Below are 18,698 nucleotides of genomic sequence, written 5' to 3' on the forward strand. Positions count from 1 at the left end.
CATCCCATTTGCTCAGGGCTTTTAGTGGCTATAATTAACTGCTGAATAAAATAAAACCGCATGAAAAAAATAAAAATCAATCAGTACAATTAAGATTATTTGTAAAATGTTAGGCCTATAGCTAAGTGTTGTTTTTGGCAAAAACATTCACTGAGCTTGATAAGAAGCAAGTGTGCAGCATCAAGGCATCTTAAGCACCATGAGCACGAGCCAAATCATTATTCGTGTGAAACACAGGAAGAGGCGGGGCTTCCGAAGTGTCTACCAGGCTTGGATTTCATCTCTTTTTTTTTGTAACATGTCATAATAAATTTGACATAAGATATTTATATCTACATTACATTTTATACTAATTTCGTGCAAGAGTGTCGCCTTGGCGTGTGCATCAGATAGACTCTCGGGCGCGCTCTGGACAGTGTGCGCGCCAAGTGGACTCTTGTGCACACGCCGTAAACAGTTTCACATAAAGGCAGCAACAGCCACCGTCAAATGGTGCGGTTGGAGTCTTGTTCTCAGACTCGACTTGAAATTTTCTTTAATGACTTGGACTTGAACAGTTAGTGCGTTTACATGCACATCCAAATCGAGCTGCTGTCGGTAATCGAGCTAAGGGTCCCAGCAGGGTGCCAGAGAAATCCAATCCTACATGCACACAAGGGAATCGAGCTATTGTGTGAGGTACATTGTGCACCCGAGCCACAGGTGGCGCTACATGCCCCGTCGTGTTGGTACACTTGTGGTTGTCGTCATGAAGAGCTATTCAAGAGTGTAAACAAAGTTATCAGTTCCGTGTTCTCCATTGCGCGTTTTTCTCCCGTCCATGAATTTTAATATATTCAACTCCTTAAGCTGAATGAGCATGAACTCTGTCTCCTCATTGCTCCAGAAGTGCACGTTTCTGCTCGCCATTTTCTCTTCTTCGTTTGTTCCTCCTGACCTCTTCTGCTGCTCGCTACTACTGTTGTCATGCCGACCGAGGCTGTCGTGTTTCCCGCTTGTGGTCTCGTCACTTCCGGAAGGGGCAGTGCTCGACTACGTAGCTCGATAGGGTTTACATGCACTAAGTAGCTCGGCAAAAATCGCATAATCTAGGTCGCGTAGCTCGATTATGAGAAATCAAGTTCGGTTCAATTTCAGCCGAGCTAAGGTGTTTCCATGGCATTTAGAACTTCGATTTCAGTCGAGCAACGGCAGAAATTCGATTTTCTCTATGTGCATGTAAACGCATTGACTGGGGACTCGAGACTGGACTTGGACTCAAGGTTTAGTGACTCGACTACAACACTGGTGTCTATTAATATCGGAGTTCAAAACTCCTATGCAAAATGTTGATGGGCTTTAATCTTTTTTTTTTTTTAATTATGAAACAAGTAAAACTTGATAGCAGTGGTGTCAACTTAGGGATGCCCAAGTCTAGTAGCAGTTCTTACCATTTTTTATGCTTAAACCCTTAAAATAGATTTCAGACCGTCAGGATAGTATTTGACCTTGCTGTGACCTTGACCATGTTTGTCATGATTCCAAAACACAGAAAGGGTGTGTTCGCAAAACCTGAAAATATAATTCAAATTATGACAAAAGAGCTGTATTTTGAATTATGTTCCTGCGTATTTCATTGTTAAAATGATTGTAAAATCTGACAGCCTTTTAAATATTTATATTTTTGCTGTTATCCTCCCCCCCCAAACTCCTTTAACCTCAGACTGGCAACCCTATTTAACAAAGATTGATAAACTACAAAGGGGATTTAAAATCTGCTCACGAGCCCAAGGCAATAATCATCTCTGTGAATTAATAGATTTTAATTATTCATGAAAACAAGATTTTTAAAAACCATCACATTTTTTAGAATGTTTTCAATGCTAACAAACTCCATGTTGGATGAAGCAGGCGTCCAATATGATAAACACTTCTGGGTTGTGCTGTTTGTACCATCAATACACTCAATATTTGAGTGATTTTTATTTACCCGATTATATTAATAGAATGCTGGCTTTTGACAAACATCTATTAGCTGTTCTGGCACCTCGTGGATGTTCCACAATATTAAATGTAGCTATAAATGGATAAAAAGCTGCTGGGCCTTTTCTCCCTCTTTAATAAATAAATAAATAGCCAACACCCCCACCCACTGTTGGCAAATAGTTGTGGTATAATCAGAATAAAACACATCCAGACATGCTGGTACTGGAAACTAATCACACCAACCTGTTGTTGATTATTTTCCTATCACAGCACCCTCCCCAAGAGTTTTATTTATTACTTAATATGATAATCATAATCATAGATGGCTAACTTTATGAAATTCGTCAAAACCAAAACGGACACCAAGAGGGCCACGCCGTTTTTTTTTAAATTTAAATCAGAGATGGAGTCTGCTTTTTGTGTTACCCTTCAGAGGACGAGGAAGCCACCGTTTTTATTCACAAGGAAAATGGTAAAAGATATACAAATACAAAATTTTATATATGATTTATATAGATCTCCCTTCCTGTCTCGTTCTCCAGTTTTTTTTTTATTTGTATTTCATCACCATTCTTTTTAAACTTATCTTTTTAGGGCTTATGAAAGTATTAAAAAAGAAAAGCATATAAAAAAAAAGCCATATGGGGTAAATCTACAACTCTCTCTCTCCCCCACCACCACCACCACATCTGACACATCAAAGGCAGAAATAAACCAAAAGTCACTGATTTCACTTGTCATACTGTTAAAAAATGTTCAGCACATGGACAGAAGGATCACTTTATGAAACCAAGCACGCAGGAGGTGCAGAAATGTGTGAATGAGGTGCAGGTTTGAATTTGTAAAAACAGACATACGGTCCCCAGTCGAGCATGTTGCCCTTTTCCCTTATTTTTTTCCCCCCCTTGACAGTGTCTCTTCAGGTCTGATATAAACAAACATACCTCTTAGAATTCTTTCCTCGTGGCAGCGCAGAAAGTCCCAGATGCGCACAGTTCCATCATCAGAGCATGTGGCAAATTTATTATCCGTAGGAGAGAAACTGAAGACATAGCAGGAAAAGAATCAATAATGAAGGATAACAAAAATCAGGCTCCTAGGTTTCTAGGAGACGGGGTTCTGTAGGAAGTGTGTCCCAATTAAACCATCTGTGAATGAAAGACTTTAGATCTTATTCTGTTTCAAGCAGCATACCAGGAGAGCAAGACGCTACGACACTACAACCTCGTCAGAACGTCCATCTACAGTGGAAACCTTGGTCCAAACCCACAACAACTACAGCACCACAGGAAGCAGAGGAACCAAGTGTTAAAAAAAAAAGGAAAGAAAAATAAAACAGCCACCAAGACGGTCCCCCACCCATATGGAAAGATCTTCAGTATGCCATTACTTGGTTGGTTGTGTTCTCTTTACGTGCTGCAGCATGTCGGGATTAGTTTTTGATTACCTGCTGACAAACACGAAGTTGTCGACACACACGCACAATACGACTTCTCAAGTTAGCAATATTTTCACAAACCCAAAAGCATGTCGCTTTCATTCTTTAAGAATTCAAGATGCTACAAGTCACATGATTAAAGTACAACAGCAGCATATCCTCCATTTGACTAGGTTTTTTTTTCCTTGCTAGCATGTCCCCATGTGACCAAGAGCAAATTTCTAAAAAAGAGAACACACAACCAACACTACGTTCAGACTGCAACCTGAAACGACCCATATCCGATTTGCTGTGAAATCCGATTTTTTTGTTAGGCCGTTCACATTACCAATTATATGAGACTTGTATGCGATCTCCAATATGAACGGAAAACGACCCAAAAGTGTCCCGCATCCGCAAATTGACACGTAATAAGCACATCTACGTAATACGTAAAAAAAAAAAGCGCACTCTTCAAGTTTGCAAGTAAAGCATGGAGATGAGGCGAGACCTGGCGATGTGGTTTTTGTGGCGGCGGCGGAACACACACAATAACCTGGTTTTGTGGAGGTATTGTCCGCCATTGTTGTTGTTTTCCACCAAAGAGGCGGGATTAGCTAATGCAGAATAGTGACGTTCGTCTCTTGTTGATGACGTGTAGGTCGCATGAATGCGACCTGTCCGGTCAGACTGCAGTCGCATGTGAAAATAACGGATATGCATCGGAATTAGCACCACATATCCAAGCGGCCTGGGTCGCATGTGAAAAAAAAAAAAAAAAAAAAATCGGATGTGTGTCGTTCAGATTGTCAATAACAAATCGGATACAGGTCGCATATGGGCAAAAAAATCAGATATGGGTCGTTTCAGGGTGCAGTCTGAACGTAGTCCAAGCGATAAATAATAATTTAGGATTGCCGAAGTGTGAACGTTGTTGCTAATTCTAGCAGGCAGGAAACAGAATGTCAGTGGATGGAATGACAATTATGATCCCCCCTTAGATGTGCGTCAGTAAACAGTAAACACAGCAGTCTGGTTTGATCGCTACTTAAAAACGTCAACCAAAGAGCCCAGAATTCTTGTTTTCTGTTGGCTTGCATGACCAAGACTGATGAACCTGCACATCAAACGTTGACGGAAAGTGAACATAAGTGCTAGCAGGATGCAAAGGTGCGCGTTTCATATGATGTAGCTTTCCCTTTCAGTGCATCTACTTTTACACTCGAGTGAATTTTAAAATCAATCACTTTTTTTTTCCTTTTTAGCCTGAACTTTGTTTGATCTGGAAAAGCAACAAGAAAGTGCAGTTTTCATGTGTCAACATAAAGGGATTAAAAATAAATAAATTTTAAAAAAGTAGACCCATGTGACTTATAAATTACATTAATGCCACTTAGCAGACGCTGTTATCCAGAGTGACGTACAACGTACCCAGAACAGCCGCCCAGGGAGCAGTTGGGGTTTAGATGCCTTGCCCAAGGGCACTTCAGCCACTTGTGCTGGTCCAGGGAATCAAACTAGCGACCTTTTGGTCCCAAAGCTGCTTCTCTAACCATTAGGTCACGGCTTCCCCATAAATAAACATGGCGAAATAAGCACCATGCGATAAAAACGTACACTACGTCAGAGAGTAAATCCATGGTACTCCTCACTAGTAATATTTAAGTATAGTTTCATCGTAAGTGATGTCTAGTTGCTCTGCATGCTTTTGCTTTACACTCAGTCCACTTTAATAGGCTGCTGTTCTGATATTTAAAATAAATCCGTAATCTTTAACTTATTCTATAAAATCACACCCCAGACAGACGGAAACATTGGTTACTCCTAATTTTTAACAAATGTGTGAGATTTGGACAGGAACTTCTGTCCACCAGAGAAACAAAATTCTATTTCAGCAAGCAAGCGAAGTTTTCTCCACTGCTCATCCAATAAAAGCTGAAAATGCCCAAAGCTAGCTAGCTAGCTAAATAAATAAAAATGGCACAGTGGCCTTTTACTTTCCCGTCCTTGTTTAACCTCAAATGTGTTGAAAGACCACAAAAAGGGACGTTAACATGTGGCTTATTGCTCCCGAAACCCAAGAGTGAGACTGTAAAGGGAAGGAGGTGGAGGGAAAAAAAACCCATAATGACCAACTTTATTGATCCTTTTCTTTCCAAGTGCCCCGAGAGTGAGAATGGAGTAGGAGCAGTGAGGTGTCACGCTGTGATGCAAGCTTTACAAATGAGATATTATTCCCCAGATGAAAGTGGGATCATCTGCGTGAAAATCGGTCATCTTTATTCTAACCACCTTTATTTATTAGTTTAACCTTTATTTAAAATTCCAGAATTAAATCTTTATTCAATCAAAACTAAATAAAGGTCATGATGAGCAAGGCACATGGCGATGGCCGACATTCCCGGTTTAATGCAGCGGTGTGAAGTGGACCGTGTACTGTGAGTGCACGTCAGTACCGTACCATAAACCCTCCATGAGGACCACTCTGTCCCTGTGTGTCTCACCGTGTCTAGTCTGTGGTTGTAATCATCTTAGCATATAGATAAATGTGAATTCTTTATTTAAAATGTGGAAAAATTCTTTTCTGTACATTGTGATGTATAGAAAAATATCCAGGATACATAACTTATGAGCCACAGGTGACAAATCAATGCAGTGTTGCAACAGCACACACATACACGTGTCAATAATCAAGGACATCAACATCGAGCAGCACAGGGAGGAGAAATATAATGTAAGGGCGGAGGACGCCGAGTGGCGCCTCCTACACACGCTTCTTGGGTTAACTACAGAAAAGGGTAGATTGGGTATAGACCTGGCCTCTCTAATCGCCTCCTTGTGCGCCTGGAACATCTTGACGTTGTTCATGTTGGACTGCCAGTACTTCACGTAGCCGCCGTGGTCGGCGGTCAGCATCCACATGTCGTTGTGAGACCACGTCATTGCTCGCACCGGGCTGTCGTGAGCCTGGAAAGAAGGGAACGGCAGAGTCAGGAGCTGCTACACTTGGGTCAGAACATTAAGAGGGATTTCGCGAGTTATAGTTTGGCGACTCACCTGTAAAATAGTCTCAAAGTTAAACGTGAGGCCGTTCCACAACGTGAATTCCCCACTCGAGGCACCGGTTACCAGTCGCCTGCCTTCAGGGGTCCACTAAGTATTCATGAAACAGGACAGGAAGTTAATTTCAGAGTTTAAAAAGTCACTTGTTTTTATTTTCCCCCCACACACCTTAAGCAAGACACTATTATCCCAAAACATGGACACGGCTGAATGTCACATCCTACACTAACCAACACATTTCCTGTTCTGAGCTTCATTCTGTTCGACGCAACGATCTTGATTTGATACAAAAATACATGAAACGCTGCATTCATCAGCCGTCCGTCACAAATCTGCTCATGTTAGGCAACGTACAAGTAACAGTTATTCCATGAAATCGAGTCGGACATGAGCTGATGGCTGACGAAACACGTAGCGCCGAGTTAACTATAATCCATGTACGACGAGACTGAGTGGAATAACGATTTTATTCGATCCACATTCACCAGATTTTGAGAAACGGAGCATTACTGTTTGTTTTTTTTTGCAAATTCAATAAAAACACTTTATACCGAACATCTGACAAAATCATTTCCGCATAGAATGTAAACAAACGGCAAAATGACTCCTATCATAATTCTTGAAAAATTAAAATGATACGTTCTTACCATCAAATACTTTTATTCCATATTTTGCTGCTTTTTTGGGGGTTTTGTTTTTGAGTAGTTTTTTTTTTGTCCTCGGTTGGCTCAGCAACACGCTCCGCCATTTTGTTTTTCCTCTACTCACGGTATACGAGCTGACAGCCTAGTAGTAGAGCAGCCAATCAGAGCACAGGATGGCTCATATGCTATCCAGTGAATGTGGATAGAATAACAAACACTGATCTCTAACCAAGCCCACACTCCATCCTTTGAAAACTTGAATCAGAAATCTTCCTCTTTATGTTAATCAGAAGAAGCTACAGGAATTTTTTTCCTTCAGCGACATCGAACTTGCGGTTTTCGAGATGAGATGCTAGCACACTAACATACTACATTCAGCAGCAGGAAAGATCTGGAAAATATTCCCAAATCTCGACTATGACGAATGGTTAAGGGCTTCTTAAAATTCTTATTATTATTAAAGAATATGTGTAGTCCTCTGCCTGATGGAGAAAAAATGTGCGCGCGCATGCGCCCAAAGTAACATCCTTATCCGTGTTATGGATTAAATGTTTTAAGACCTTTTTGCTGTGAGAGAGAGAGAGAGAGAGAGAGAGAGAGAGAGAGAGCGAGCGAGCATTTTCTGGGCATGCAGAGAGCGAGCGAGCATTTTCTGGGCATGCAGAGAGCGAGCGAGCATTTTCTGGGCATGCAGAGAGAGAGAGAGCATTTTCTGGGCATGCAGAGAGAGAGAGAGCATTTTCTGGGCATGCAGAGAGAGAGAGCATTTTCTGGGCATGCAGAGAGAGAGAGCATTTTCTGGGCATGCAGAGAGTGAGCGAGCGAGCGAATGTTTTTTGGGCATGCAGAGAGAGAGCATTTTCTGGGCATGCAGAGAGAGCGAGCGAGCGAGCGAATGTTTTTTGGGCATGCAGAGAGAGCATTTTCTGGGCATGCAGAGAGCATTTTCTGGGCATGCAGAGCGAGCGAGCAAATGTTTTTTGGGCATGCAGAGACAGCATTTTCTGGGCATGCAGAGAGAGCGAGCGAGTGAATGTTTTTTGGGCATGCAGAGAGAGAGAGAGCGCATTTTCTGGGCATGCAGAGAGAGAGAGAGAGAGAGAGAGAGAGAGAGAGAGAGGGAGCATTTTCTGGGCATGCAGAGAGAGCGAGCGAATGTTTTTTGGGCATGCAGAGAGAGACAGCGCATTTTCTGGGCATGCAGAGAGAGAGAGAGAGAGAGAGAGAGAGAGAGAGAGAGAGCATTTTCTGGGCATGCAGAGAGAGAGAGAAACTCGGACAACACTAGTGTACATTCATGAAGCTTCTTTAATAACATCAACCTCCCTCTCTCTCATTAAGTCTTGGTGCCGACTTGCAATTCATTATTAAAAGGGAAACAGAAAACACGATCCAACAACTATCTGGTGTTTGGAAGTAAAGTCAGTGACTTGTCGATGAAAACCTTACTCTGGAGGAGTTAATATCACAAACATACAGCTATATGGCGCACACGTATACATATAAATACACTGCATTTATGCATCATTTCCCTTCTGGCTCAGTCCAGAGGAAATCAATCACCAAATAAGAAAAGTTCTGTGCTTCAGGACTCACACAAGCGAACGCCTAGTCATGTTCCTGTCACCTACCACTCAGAATTAATCAATCACCCATCACCTCGTTCACAAACATCACAAAGTGAGCGCTGAAATAAACTTACCCGTACTACAAACACTGGGCATTTCACTTTATTTGTGGACGTTCTGACGAACTTTGTGGTGACTGCATTCATGGGGTTATTAAGCATACCGACAGGAGGGACAAGCTGCAGCCAAACACACACAGAGTGATCAGAAAAACAGCCAAGTATTCCAGATATTCCAAAAGGCTGAATCAGGCCACGCCAAGCCACTCACATCGTTAAAGCAACCTGCATCTGGCTGGATCGCGCGCAAATCTCGATGATCCCGCTGCCACAGCCGATTCTGTCAGGAAAAACAGACACACATTACTCAACGTAATTTGAATTAAAAAGGCGCGTTCTGCAAGAGTCAATTTCTGGATCAGGACTGTAGCACTAACTGTTAATCAGGTGGGTTTGAACGACTCAAAGGAGAACTGAAGGCAAATCAAAATTCTATTAACCTCATTTTATTAAATATAGGACTGCAACAGGCCGATAAGTATAATATTTAATTGCAATTAGTTGCCAATACAGGTCATGATATAAGGTTACTAAAACCGAAAACATAATTGAATAACACGTTAATTAAGAAATAAAGCAAGTTTAAAAATGACTTCAGTTCCTCTTTAACTGCTGGAGTTTTGATGTTACCTCGAGGTATCTGATCACAGACGGGTTGTAGTCGATGGTCTTGCGGTTCACTGCTTTCCTCATACGTTTGCCGTCGAAAGTAAGCTGCTGCATGGCCTGCTGCTGCGCGAAGTCCGGCCTCTTGTAGAAGAGCTGCCGGGGCGCCTGGTGCTGGAACCGAGGCATGTGGAAAAACCGCGGCGGGGAGCCGATGTCCGTCGCCATGATGGTGAACCTTCAGCTATACCTGTGGACGAGGGAGAACGATCAACTCCTGGCTGTAACGAATAATCCGTCTTCATACGATCAATCAAGGCTTTCCAACCAATCCAGTTTGTGCGTGTTTATAAAACGTGTCATGGGTCTCGGGGTCAAATTTAACTTGTTTTAATAACTATTTTCCTTTAAATCCACCATCGGCTTGTGATAGTGAGCACCATGTTGAAAATCACTTCCTGACTCCCACCTGCGGTTCGCACCACAGTGATGACATCATACGCAAACAAGCTATTGTCATCCTCCAACTAGGGAGGGAAAGAGAAGGGGAATGAATGAATAAATAAAACCCAAGCCCTCTTCAATTTCAAATTCCCACCCGGAAAGTCACCAAGAGGAGTTACATCACATGGCTGTTCACAGAATCAAGAGTTTAAGCTTGTAGATTTTCGCTAACGAGATGAACATGTCCGAGTTTTGAAGGCAGCATTAGAACCCGTTACTTCTCTCTCTTCAGCTGCTTTTACACGGGCAGTGAAAACAAGTTGTGCCCACTTTCCTTCGTGTTTACACACTCATTCACTATCAATGACGAACAGGATTTCAGACAGGTAAAACGCAAAACTACAGATAAGCAAATCAGTGATCAGAAGCTTGTTTTTAACTTTTGTTGTCCTCTCACTGCTTGTTTCGGTGATTTAAAAAAAAAATAAATCCAATTTCGCTTTCAGAAAAGTGATTCACTCCGAGTGATGCGTTTTTCAGGGAACTCCGAGTCGGCTCCTTTAGATGAATTTCAAATTGAAAAAGCAAACAATGATCTGCTTCTCAGCACCACTGGATGAGGGTAAGAACAACTTCTTTAGTCCAATTACCACTGCAGTTGGTTTGGGAATCGCTTGACTCCATCGTTTAAAGGCAGTGTGTTTGCTCTGTGGACCCTAGAACATGGTCGATCAAGAGGTGGGGAGAGAATGCTTTCCCTAGGGTATACTAGAAAGATTCTGCATTGACTGACACCAAGTGAGACACGTCAAGCAGCACAGGACTGTAGCTTGGAGGAAGGTTGAAAGTGCAGACTGCAGAACACGGACTGCTCCAGAGAGCTTGACAAGGAAAAGCACTTGAGAAGAACGGACCATTGAACTTGCTGTAAACTGGTCTCGTCCAGATGATAAATGACCGGGACAAATGCTACGTGTAAGCCCTTCTACTCGCCACTGATTGCGTTTAGACAGTAAGCAGTAGAGCGGTGGTCCAAAAAAAAAAAAAAAAAAAAAAAAAAGATCCACGATTCGATATCGATTCACGCGAAAAAAAACACGATATCGATCCAACAACATGTGAATCGATTTCTTCCAGGTGCCTATAACACTATTTTCTCAAACGCGCAAGGAGCACTATAAAAGCGGGTGCCGGCAAAACGAAACTTATAAAGAAAACAAGAAGATGGACGAAGCTGCCCGGTTAAAAACACCGCCGGGGATGAAGTCGGATGTGTGGAAACACTTCGGCTTCAAACGGTATGAGGACAGAGACGAACTGGACAAAACAAATGCAGTTTGCAAGTTGTGCCAAATAGAAGTAAAATATCTGGGCAATACCACCAATCTAAAGAAACCATTTATCCAGGCACCACCCCGAGACAGCTAGTGCTAAACCTGACGCGAAGCAGACGGCACTTGAAAATGCATTTGGTGTGAAATTTCCCCCACAGTCCTAAGCGTGCTATGAGCCTTACAGAGGGAGTCGGGATCTTTATTTGTAAAGACCTCCGCCCCTACAGCGTAGTCGAAAATGCTGGGTTTAGGCTACTAGTAAAGAGGTTAGAGCCACGCTACGTCTTGCCCAGCCGAAAACATCTAAGCGAGACAGTAATTTCTTGACTGATGAGCTATTTTTTTTGTGTGTTCAGAAACCCAGACCTGGGTATGTTATTTAACTAGAAGAGGGCCACCAAATGTCATAATTTGTTACACTCTGAGACTTATCAGTCAAACATAATTTCTTGACTGATGAGCTATTTTTTTTGTGGTCAGAAACCCAGACCTGGGTATGTTATTTAACTAAAAGAGGGCCACCAAATGTCATAATTTTAATTTAGACTTCAAATAAAACCTGGATATGTTTCATTCCAAAATAAATAAGCTTTCTTTCAAACTTGAACTCTTGTCTCTCTGTGTGTCCCTCTTACACATACACAGATACAAGCACAAACAGACATGGAGCTGTTTGTCAATAGGGTCAGTTTTTATTTAAAAGTTTTAAAGTGACAATACAGCAATATGTACATGAATCGATATCGAATCGGATCGAATCGTGGATCGAATCGGATCGTGACCTAATGAATCGAAATCGAATCGACCCAGGAAATCCGGATCGATTCCCAGCCCTAGTAAGCAGGAACAAGATGTTCCAGAACAAGCTGCACCACCTCGTAAAGTGGAGCGAGTTGTGCCGAACGGTGTCAAATTGTTCTGGAACAAATTGTGTTTAGATGCACAGCTGCGTTGAGGCAACTTGCTCCAGTGTAAAAGCAGTTTACAAGTATAGACTACTCTTGTAAAAGATGAGTGTTCAACCCCATCATATATGATTGGACAGAAAAATGTCAAATCTGCAACAAAATAAAAAAAATAAAAAAAAAAAAACAGTTTATGATAAAACATTTTTAAAAAATAATACGAGATAAACACAGAACCGTTAAGAATAGTCTCATCCACACTTCCTAAACATTTTAGAACACTGATGAAGCTTCTGTACAATAAAACAACCAACACAACCGGATCAGTCGACTTCATAAACAGTGCTTTAAAAATACAAGGTAGCGCTTGAGTATGATTTTTGAAACAATTGGGATATGGATTTATTCTTATTTTTTTTAAAGCTACACATTTTTTAGAAATACATTTTTTAAAAAAAAAATCTGTTTGGTGAAAATAAATTTACATGGAACGTTTGAGATTAATCTGAATACTAAAGAAATAAAAAAAACTATTGTGTTTGAAAGCTCATGAACACTGGATGCGTCAAAAGCGGCGCTGGTCTAGTCGTAAGATTCAAGTTGAAAAGAATCACTACTCCGCTGAGTAAAACTCCTGAGAATTATATTATCAGAGTACAAAAGGAGTGTGTAGGTAGCAACACAACTCCTCCTGCTACACACCATTTAAACTCGGGTGCAGTTTCAGCAGGACGGTGATAAAAGGGAAAACACGCTGCATCCGACATTCGATTCACAATCACACAGACAAAATGCTCGTTTTTTCCTCCTTCTCTGTGTGTGATGTTCAATATTTATAATTATCCTAATGAAGTAAACCAGCAACGCTAGCACCAGAGCATCTTACTATCATCCATAACACGTGTGTCAATTAAAAAAAAAAAAGATGTATGAAAACGTACAGCAGAACATTACTCTTAAATATGCTTAAAAAAAAGTCAAATCCGGTATAATGAGTAAATACAGAATGGCTTCTTTAAAGGAGAACTGAAGGCAAATTTTATCATTAAAATTCTATTTCTCATTTTATTAAATATCGGAATGCATTTTTGATCGCTATTTTGTCGCTGCTATAGCAAGTTATGAGTGTTTGAAATATGCTCTGTAATATATCAGTCCATATGCAGGGTGTCTGGACATTTTTCAAGTACAAATTTAAAGACTTAAGACTTTTTCAAGACCTCTAAATGGAAAAATTAAGACTGTACCATGGCAAAGAAAATGATAAATACGACAACTTAAAACTGTTTTCTGCAATAGTTTTTTTTTACTAACTTTAAGAAGAATGCACACAATTGGTGAACAACAGGGTGCATCAATGGCAACTGTTAGACAGCAAACAGCTGAAGCAAAGTCGTGTGTTCTGGGCTGCAGAACTACTGTAGCAGCGAGGAGAAGACTGGGGTTTACTGGAGAAAACACCATGAATCATTTCAAAAAAGAAAACAATGAACGGCAGGTAGAACCAGCTGAACAACCTTAGCCGGCATTATTTCAATCCCCAAAGATTATCTTTGATGACGTGTGATTTTGTGTCTGACAGCAAAATCAGTCTGAGTGTGGTACAGTACACAGCTGGCTGAGCAAGTTTTCGAGTATCTTCTGCATTATAGCAGGTAACAGCGTAAACCTGTTTATGCACTCATACAATCATCAGAGCGTTACATTAAACACAGAAAAACAACTGTCACCTTTCATAACCATTATCAATATTAATCAATGTGTTGTAATAACTAAACTAATTATCATCAGTGCAATTGTTATATCAATGTTCATTATTCAAAAATAATCATTAATTATCTATAACCCATGAATAATTGTTTGTATTACTACTACTAACTACTTTTTTTAATAATAATTAAAAAATTAACTCAATTTTATAACATTTTAATAATCACTACTTATTAGCTATATTAATTAATAATTGAGTAGCAATTATAATTCAGTATTATTAATTACTACTTAATTAATAAGCAGTGATTATCAAAATGTAATTTAATAATTAATAAGTAATCATCAACTACTACTTAATTATACTAATTAATAAGTTGATTATTAAAATGCTATAAAATTGAGTTATAAGATTAGTTAAAATTATTATTAAAAAAAGTTATTAGTAGTAGTGATACAAAATTATTCATGGATTATAATTTGCTTTTAAAAGTGAACATTGATATAACAATTGTACTGATAATAACATTAACAGGTATTACTGGTAGTATTATTGTTTATTATTAGTAGTACAGTTATTTTATATCAATGTTCACTATTTAATTTGTATTCTACCAATTACTACTTTTTAATAATTTGTAATAATTTTAATAACTTAATAACATTTAATAATCCCTAGTACTTATTAATCACTAATTCATAAGTAGTAATGATTAATAATCAATAATAATTACTATTACTACTAATTATTAGTGGTTGTTAATATTCTTATTATATTAAAAACACTGTTGTAGACGATAGGTAATAAAACAAACTTTTTGTACAAATTATTTATATTGTACTATATTTAGAATTATTGTATTTTCTGTAGTTCTTTTTAATTGAGTTTTGAAATAAAGGTTGTTTATATATTCATATTAAACTTAGTACAATAAACAATGTTAATTATGTAAGATAATGATGCTAATCATTATTAGTAGTATTATGTCCTACAAGTCCCATTTTCCACCTGACTCTTGTGCGCATGCGTGAACCCCCCTGCGTTTCACTCCGGAGTGCTTGACCTCTAACACACACGCGCGCCTCGTGTCCGTGAAAAAACAGTTTCCCAGTCCGCCGTGTCCCCAGCGCTGCGGTACCGTCTTTACACACATTTGTGCGATCCAGCGCTTTTTATCGCAAACGATTCTTCTCCTTATTTTGGGGGTATTTGTCATCCTCCAACCACTTGTCGTTAAACAGACATCTTCCCATAATTATCAACGCTTTCTAGCGCCCGCGTAAGCTACCTGCGCATCTCTCACTCTTCACACCATCGCACCACACCACAACACCACACCACACCGCCTCCAGGAGCCTCCTAGCGTTAGTGCTTGATCTACAGAACACACAGAACCAATGCTGCCCCCAAAAGGTACGCTGGTCACTTTTAAAATTACGTTTAAAAAAAAAATACCCCAAACCGGATGGAGACATTTCACTCGTTCGGTCCAATATTAAATTTAATACCTCCCTTTCGAAAATTCCACTCATTCCAAACAATTTAAGATGTTTTAAGGCCTTAAAAACCGAAAGTTGTATTTAAGACTTTTTAAGGACCCGCGGGAACCCTGATATGTCAAAGCAATGGGCGTAAACGAGATTCGTTGAGACCTGTGTGAGACATCGTAGGACGGAAGTAAAACATACAGCGGAAATCAAAGTGACCAACATCTGCCAACGTTGTCAAAAGACGCGCGCGCCCTCTTTCGAATGCTGACTTAATCAAGCCGGAAGCTTTGTTTGTTTTGATAGCAATCAGGAAAAGTTTTCAAAATGGTGGCACTGACACCTGGCGGACACTTCATGTTTCGAAGTCTCACACAAGTCTCGTGAAGATTGCGCGGATAAGCGACGCCTGCTGTGGACCAAACGAACTAAATTCAACATGGCTAAAAGCCGAATAAGCTGATAAGTATATTTAATTGCAATTAGTTGCCGATACGAGTCACGATATAAGGTTACTAAAACTGAAAACGTAATTGAATAACACGTTAATTAAGAAATAAAGCAAGTTTAAAAATGACTTCAGTTCTCCTTTAAAAAAAAAAAAAAAATTTTTTTTAAATAATTCCAGCCTCATGTGTGTATTTTTAATGATGTTATCCATGTGATTTGTTCCGGGAATTTTCTCTGCTGCTTGCGATCCAGTTCACTTTAGGGACAAATCGTTATACCATTCGTATCATGATCATCTCTCGGGGTGATAATTTCCCATCAATGTGAATAAAACCCTCATCGTTTCATATTTAACCCAAGTCTGAAACGTTGGAGAGCTGTGACTGATTTCCTTTTCATTCCTCAAAGTTACACACGTAAACACAGGCTATGGGTGATGAGCAGAACAACGTTCAAACCTAGCAAGCGCAAAATTCAAGATATGAAAGACCACGTTTTAAAAATAAGGTGTAGACTGATATATTTTGAAGCGACTCTGCTGATATAAAGACCAGCAACAGGTTTCCCATCGAACAAGAACAAGCTCTAGATTTACTTAAACTTCTTTCATCCAGAAAGCATTTCTAAACCCAAGCGTACCTTGCTACTTGTTCCCAAACCCCCTAAACATTATCGCCATGGGTATTAATTACATTTAGTAGTTTGATAAATTTAAAAGAACTTTATTCACATGTACACTTGTGAAATTCCTCTCTGCATTTAAACCATCTGAAGCAGTGAGCGCACACACATACCCAGAGCAGTGGGCAACCATGCTAACAGTGCCTGGGGAGCAGTTAAGGGTTCAGTGCCTCGCTCAAGGTCTGCCCCATGTTAACCCAACCAACATGTCTGAACTGTGGAGGGAACCCAGAGCAAACACACGCAGACATGAGGAGAACATGCACTCTCCACACAGAAAGGCTCCTGTCAGCCACTGGGCTCGAACCCAGAACCTTCTTGCTGTGAGGCGACAGTGCTAACCACTACACCACCGTACTGTGTCAGTTTATTTTAATAAAGCCAATTAACAAGCATATATATTTTGGGATAACTAATGCTACTAGCTAGCTCAGCTAACATTAACGCACTTTCCTCGAAATCCTTATACTTCATGTACAACTTCAAAATAAAATCACCGAGTCATATTTTCTAAATTTGAATATGTTCCTGAGAAACACCGGACTGGAGCATCCACATGGACAACTGAGCGAGTGAATTCATGCTTTTCAGTAATGCATTTCCAGAAAACGTGGCATTAATAAACATTACAGAACAGTACAGCCTCGGCTGAAAGGCTCAATCATTTGGTTAAAGAATCTGGTTAAAGGGTCTCATCTCATCTCTAGCCGCTTTATCCTGTTCTACAGGGTCGCAGGCGAGCTGGAGCCTATCCCAGCTGACTACGGGCGAAAGGCGGGGTACACCCTGGACAAGTCGCCAGGTCATCACAGGGCTGACACATAGACACAGACAACCATTCACACTCACATTCACACCTACGCTCAATTTAGAGTCACCAGTTAACCTAACCTGCATGTCTTTGGACTGTGGGGGAAACCGGAGCACCCGGAGGAAACCCACGCGGACACGGGGAGAACATGCAAACTCCGCACAGAAAGGCCCTCGCCGGCCACAGGGCTCGAACCCGGACCTTCTTGCTGTGAGGCGACAGCGCTAACCACTACACCACCCTGCCGCCCCTGGTTAAAGGGTTTTAAAAGGAAAAAATAAAGCTATTGTGGTTTCATGATCCTATAACGTGCAAAACAGGCGACTACCTCAAGCTACACCATGTCAAATCTCCTGACTCTCTTACTGCAGCAAATCAGGTTTACGTTAATGTGCTTGCTCTAATAAATACGTCATCGTCTCTATATTGACGGGTCGTTCACAGGGACTTGTACAATTAAGAGAGAAGCTGGTGTGAGAGAGAGAGAGAGAGAGAACTGTTTGTAGCTGCTATAATGCAAGTGAAAAATAAGAACAATAAATAACATTGCATGTAAATATAACATTAAAAATAATTGTAGTTTTGTTGCTGTGGTAAAAGAGGAATAAAAACAGCTTGGGATTTCTATACGACTAAAGGAAGGCCGTCTGTCTCTCTGTTCATCTGTCCAAATCAAAATCCATGTGCAAAGTACTCCATACTCTGCACGTGGATTGGTGACATGCCAGAGGGCCCCAAGACAACATTTTCCATTACATAGGATTAGTTCTAATCCAACACACTATTCATTTCCCATAGACTACACACTCGCACTAACACACTGCGCGCAGCCTCAGTGTTTCGATTGTATGGGAACTCGGAATCGGTGCTCCTCGCCAGAGACTTTCGCTAGGGCCGAGTCTACGTCACCGAGACACAGGGAGCGATTTAACCCCTGTGAAGAGCACCATTCAGAGGAAATCAGGTTCATGGGCAATAACGACTCGTGATGTTACTAGAAAATAAATCTTTGCCCCATCGTCCTGGAACAGCACATGCTGAAGTGTCTCTTATTTCTTAAGTAATGCATGTTACATGCTCTGTTAGTTCATAAGGTCCCTGTAAACAACCGTTTTTCTGCTTTACGCCTACCTCAATGAGCTCAGAGATCCAAATCAGCTGGTTTGGGGGTAATTAAGTGGCCCTGTGAGTATAACTGTGCAGCATAAAGGATTACATTCACATGCCAAGATCACGAAGAATCTCATATGCGTCTAAAAAGCTCACGTTCTGAGGCTTGGAAGTAGAAAAAAAACAATTCAGGGGGAAACAAGTGGAGAAATGTTGCTTTTTAGTCCATGCTGACAAATTTACACAAACTGGTTTTAAATTTGAACCTTATCTGACATTAGTTCTGTAAATGTCTGTGCACAGAAACTCAAGGTCATACAGCTTTTTGATGCAGTGAAAATCTTTACACCAAATCTCAAGGATACAGTAATAAAAAAGAAAAA

At 40.5% G+C, this 18,698-nt stretch overlaps 1 protein-coding gene across 2 annotated transcripts in view; it reads right to left on the minus strand.

The window, feature by feature from the left end:
- wdr33 (WD repeat domain 33) overlaps positions 1-9,652 on the minus strand; it is a 33,549-nt gene extending 23,897 nt beyond the window's left edge. For both annotated transcript variants that reach the window (XM_060906461.1, XM_060906460.1), the window contains exons 1-6: positions 9,407-9,652; positions 8,988-9,056; positions 8,792-8,896; positions 6,440-6,535; positions 6,198-6,349; positions 2,910-3,007 (exon numbers count right to left, since the gene is read on the minus strand). In XM_060906461.1, the coding sequence (XP_060762444.1) occupies positions 2,910-3,007; positions 6,198-6,349; positions 6,440-6,535; positions 8,792-8,896; positions 8,988-9,056; positions 9,407-9,610 (724 nt within the window). In that variant the 5' untranslated portion in view covers positions 9,611-9,652. The remainder of the gene's footprint in view (positions 1-2,909; positions 3,008-6,197; positions 6,350-6,439; positions 6,536-8,791; positions 8,897-8,987; positions 9,057-9,406) is intronic.
- Positions 9,653-18,698: the final 9,046 nt, after the last annotated feature.

Source organism: Neoarius graeffei, chromosome 23 (genome assembly GCF_027579695.1).
Source record: "Neoarius graeffei isolate fNeoGra1 chromosome 23, fNeoGra1.pri, whole genome shotgun sequence".
Classification (NCBI taxonomy): domain Eukaryota; kingdom Metazoa; phylum Chordata; class Actinopteri; order Siluriformes; family Ariidae; genus Neoarius; species Neoarius graeffei.